This window comes from Doryrhamphus excisus, chromosome 12, assembly GCF_030265055.1.
Source record: "Doryrhamphus excisus isolate RoL2022-K1 chromosome 12, RoL_Dexc_1.0, whole genome shotgun sequence".
NCBI lineage: Eukaryota > Metazoa > Chordata > Actinopteri > Syngnathiformes > Syngnathidae > Doryrhamphus > Doryrhamphus excisus.
This window is the reverse complement of record NC_080477.1, coordinates 7,264,330-7,269,691: the sequence shown is the minus strand read 5'-3', so window position 1 is coordinate 7,269,691 and position 5,362 is coordinate 7,264,330. Positions and strand designations below refer to the sequence as shown.

The following is a 5,362-nucleotide window of genomic DNA, read 5'->3' as shown; positions in this document are numbered from 1 at the left end:
TAAATACACATAGGAAACTTATACTATGGGGAATAATAAACAACTCTAAAAATGTAACTTCAGCAACTTTTTACAAACTTAGTGCCGCAATGCATGCTGGGAGCCAACATCACTCCCAAACAAATTTTGTGACAAAATATCTACATATCCAACTAATATAAAAAAGTTTCATAGTCAAGACATTTAAATGCACTAAAGCAGCTTTGCTGCTTGCATTCTGATTAAAATATTCTGCAAAAATTCCACCCATTTTCTGTACCGCTTATCCTTATTGGGTCACGGGTAATATGGACCCTATGGCTGCCGAATACAACAAAATGAAATTATTAATTTTTTATTTTATTTATTTTTATTTATTTGGTTCACCCGATCACCGTGTTGAGATATTATTGTTATTGTGATCCATGTATCGCATGGTAAATTGAGTTATTACAATTATTACAAAATTAAAAATGATACATTACATAGAATATCACGATGGGCCCTGCATCTTTTGATTTTTTCAGTTTGCGTCCCTCAGTGGAAAAAGTTTGGACACCCCTTAACAAACCATAACACACTCATCAATCACAAACACAGCCTTAACTAATAGCACTATAAAGCCTATTGAAATACATTAGATGTTGCATGTAAACGTTAAACTGCAGTATCATATCATTTACATAGCATGACCAATTTGAGTTATTCGTGGAGCCATAGATTCTCCTCCAGATCCTCCAAATTGCAAACTGCCACTTTGGGTCTAAAATCATGCAGTCACCGGCTGAAAACATACTCGGTGTAGCTGGTCCACATCTTGTCCTCTCCTGGGTCACTGCTGCCATACGAGCACGTCCCTGTAGAGTTGCAGGCCACCATGTGGAAGCCAGCTTCAGCCAGCCGGTCGAAAGCCTGCTCCAGGAAGTTGTACTTAAGGTAGTACCTGGACGTGTACTTGTCCGGAGGTCGGTCCGGGTCTCGGCTCTCGTTCAGAGTGTCCCCAAAGACTTCTTTGGCAAGAGAGATCTTGCTGCATACTGTGATCCTGGCCACTCTGCGGAATTTAACGTCGGCTTGGATGTCTCTTCCGATGGTGTAGCTGCCCCTGTAGCCCACCGTGATGTACCCGGAAGTGGACCCGGGCGAGCGTAGGGTTCTATCCGAGGAAGAAGGCGTAGTGGCCGGACTGGGGATCTCAGCCTCCTCCGGATCCCCATTGTCCTCCGTGTATGAGCTGTCGTTGCTGAGGCGCCTCGACAGTTCGGGCAGCTGGAAGAAGTCAGCCTCCTTCTGTAGCCTCCTTCTTTCCTTGAAGAACTCCGGCAGGAAGAGCTCCGAGTCCCGCAAGAAGTCCAGAATATAGCGGAACAGAAAGCCGTCGCGGTCGAAAAAAAAGCGACCCTTACCGTCTTTAGGTAGGTCTTCGGGGGAACTTTGGCTGAACTTGGCCCACAGTAGAGAGTCGGGTACCGCTGTGAGAGTTTCTAGCCGGGTCACATACACCTGGCCGCCCACGTTCAGCTCCACGATGTCAGGGAAAGTTGAGCTTTGGTTGTCTGTGTGCGCCATCTCTGCTGTTTTTTGGGCAAGAGAAAAGCCCTGTTACTCTGGACAAATGTTTATATGGCTTCGGCTGAGTGGGAGGAGAAGTAATGACGGCCAACTCAGCTTTAACTGTTCAGTGGGAGACTAGGACTCTTTAAGAAACTCCTTCTATTCAAACTGTTGCTTTACGTCTATATTTATTTATGTTGATACATTGTCATTCAGAAAGATTTATTATCATGGCTGGAGTTTGCATTTGTGATATAGAATGTAAAATAATAAGCAAAAAGAGCATTCTGTACTAGGAGTGTGAAAAGTGCGGCCCCGGGGGCCATAGTCAGCACACAGCATATTTTTTGTTGACCCAGGGCACATTGTAGAATTGCAAATAAGCCTTAAAAACAAGCACAAAAATAAATAAATTGAACAAAAACACACAAATTTAAGAGAAAAGGCTTAAATGTTGTATAATGTATACATTTTTTATTTATACAACATGATAAAATCTATTAAAATATAAAAGTGACCCCTGGCATCCCTTGATTTTTCAGTATACATACCTAGGTGGAAAAAACTTTGAACTGTTTTATACTACTTTTACCTTAAATAAACCACATGTTGAACTGAATGAAGTTCATGCTGTGCGTTACTCTTGTAATTCTTGTATTACAGTGGCATCTAGTGGACACTAGACGGAGGTGCAGCATGGGTACTAAGAATATAATACTGTATGTGAAAAACAGTATATACAGTTTATAGTGAAAGTGAGCCACAAAATTGTTTTTGCCACTAAATACGATTTCAGTTGTCTGTTCCGCTTCTCTCTTTGTCTACCGCTCACAAATAGACACACACACACACGTTCTATTAAGCTGAAGTGTACATTTCATTTCAGTTAAAGGTCAGGGTTTTTTTTTTCTCTCAGTCTGGCAGAAGATAATTGGACGAATGAGGTACTGTATAGCTCACCAATTACAATACTGAGGTTAAAAGAAATGACAAGTCACACAAAGATATTTTGGCCAGTGTCTCTTTTCCTTGTAGACCACTTCAACTGAGGGCTGCATACCGAAACGTCAAACATTATTGATCAAACTGCCTTTCTGACCATGAAATTACAATCTAGTCAATTGCACACAAAGAATCAGATATGAGTTCAGCATCGATAAAAAAAACACTTAAGATAACACTCTTATTAATGTTATTTCTATTTTGTCAGCAGCTTTCCTCCTCTTCTTCACACCATCCCATGTGGTGCCTACTGTGGATCTGCTTAGACTCTATTTGGGTACAGCCCTCCTCTATATTAAACAAAAGCTATCGTACCTTTAACATAACAAATGTTCATGCAGCTTTTTTTTTAGTGGCTCATTCACAATTACCCTGTGATTGACAGGCCATTAATCCAGGGTGGTCGCCCTTTCTTCCTAAGTCAACTGCAATTAGCTCCAGACCTCCACAACCCTGAACAGGATACATGGTTAGGATAGATGGATGGATTCTATAAAGATGACACGCAGTATTTACTACTAAAACAAAACACAGGTCAGTAAACAGACCAAAGTGTACAAGTACTCGTTGGTAACTCTTCTTTTATAGTTCTGCAATGAAGTTCCATTTGTTAAAGCTTTTGTTGTGTACTTTTTTTGTGTATTCATGATTTGAGCCTTCCTGTGACCCCTCCTTCCCTTCTGATGTGACACCCAGTCAAACACTGTCAGTCTGCAGTGTACTGGAGTGTGAGTTTTCCACGCTGCCTCTGTGATCTTTCCCCTTCTTGCTCCATCATCTGAGTGATGTCTCCCTTCTCTCGGCCTTAAAGGGGACATATAATGTTCACGTCTCAGTGTTGGAAATGAAGACTAAACATCAAGTTAAACTCCATCCACAATGAAGACATGAGTCGTTGTTGTAGAGTCTGGTACTTTTACTGGACCCATCATTATGGCATAGAGTGAAAACTGTCAATAGTACAAAAAATACACACAATCAATTGCCTGTGCACCTTTTAACCTGACAATGCACAAACCCAATGCAGCTTGTATTAGCATGTCCCATTTTAGCATTAGCGATTTTAGCATATTTTTATAACATAAATCATTAAACAGTTTTTATGAAATAACAATTAAACATTTTTTTACTCATTTATTAATTACAGCTACTTACGACAATGATATGTTAGTCCTGAACACCAGAGGCAAACAGATATCAGTGTAGCTTTTTTTGTTTGTTTTTTATTTTTCTTTAGCTAAAACAGGATGTGATGTAACGGTCCTGAACCTAGCTTTATTGACAACAAGAACATAACAAAAATAGCAGAGCTGAACTAAAGCTGAACTAAAGCTTTGTAATTTGCTCTCATATAATACTGTATGAGAAGTACATTATATACAGTTTATAGTAAGTCACAAAATTATTTTTACCACTAAATCCAATTTCAATTGTTTTAGCAAGTCTCTGCAGTAGCTGTAGAATTAAATTGCTGTGAAATAATTCACCCCGGAGATGAGTCTCCACTTCTGCGCTAACGTCTATCGCCCCTGGAATGTGTTTAACTGGGAAAAGGTGACGCAAATCGAATGATTTGTAGTCATATTTATAGGTATTTAGTGCTCATTGCCTCTACTGTAGCTAACATTAGCTAGCTACAGTTTGCTAATGACAGTTAGCTAATATCTGAGCAAGCATAACATCAACAACAGTAATATAGAGTAGACAGTATTACTGATGCCTCATATTTATTGAGAGTAGTACTGTAGTACTACATAATCTGATATACACTTGTCCATTTATTATTTTAGGCACTGTGCCCTCAACAACTAGTTCCTTTCAGACTAGCAGTCTCAGCTTGGTCTTTGGTCTGGGCCCCCTTTGATAACCCTATAGAAAATGATGCTGTATAGAAGTTCATTGTACTCAACATTTCCAGGTCAACTTTTTGGCAATTAGACTAGAAATTGCACATTTTCCGAAATTTTACAAAAGTTTATGTGTGAGGTGGCATCCCTAAATCTCAATGGATTTCCTCAAAACTTTGCAAAAAACATTTTTATGTTCATTAATTTAAAATTTCCCATTCAAATTTGACGCACCCTAATGTACATATGTACATTATATATTGTTGCTTGAATACAGTAGACACATACATGTATAGAATGAATTTGTGACAGAAATGTGCAAAAGGTTTATTCGTCACCTATGTGGCTTGACTCAGTGTGTGTGTGTGTGTGTGTGTGTGTGGTCACCGTCACCTTCTCTCAGGGTTATGTCTGTACCCTTGTGCTCTTCAATCAGCTCTAATGGATCCTCTGGCTCAGATTCAGCTGGGGCACTGATTATGATACTAAAGACACACACACACACACGCAGAGCAGGGTGTGGTGGGTGGCCGATGTGCGTCGTGATGGGTATGACGACCCTCCCAACATCCCTCCCATTTTTCATCCTGTTTGCTGCAGTCATGTCAGCTGCGTAAAATGATGTCAATTCACAAAATAATTCAATATAACTTAAAAAAAAAAAATACAACAAAAGTGCTTTATCATCATATTATTGTGTGCACATGAATGTGGAGAGTTCACATGGGTCCCATCCATCGTGCTTCTCTCGGCCACTTCATTCGAGAGTGAACTGGTCCCCAGGGGCTAATGTGTGCTATTGTATGTGTGTGTGTGTGGTCTCTACATTATTCTCCCCAGTGCATTTCTATGGGCTGGGAAAAAAGGCTCTCTCTCGTTTTTGTCTCTATAAAAGCACTGCGCTGTGAGCAAGATGGCAGACCCTTCATCCGATGGATAAAAAACACACAGTCAGAGAAGCAGGTCTACTGAAATTGCCT

General features: G+C 40.1%; 1 protein-coding gene across 1 annotated transcript; it reads right to left on the bottom strand.

Annotated features, from left to right (window-relative positions):
- LOC131139404 (BTB/POZ domain-containing protein KCTD12-like) lies at positions 1-1,658 on the bottom strand. The gene has a single exon (XM_058089019.1). It carries the CDS (start codon positions 1,546-1,548, stop codon positions 757-759), a length of 792 nt encoding a protein of 263 aa, XP_057945002.1. The 5' UTR covers positions 1,549-1,658; the 3' UTR covers positions 1-756.
- Positions 1,659-5,362: the final 3,704 nt, after the last annotated feature.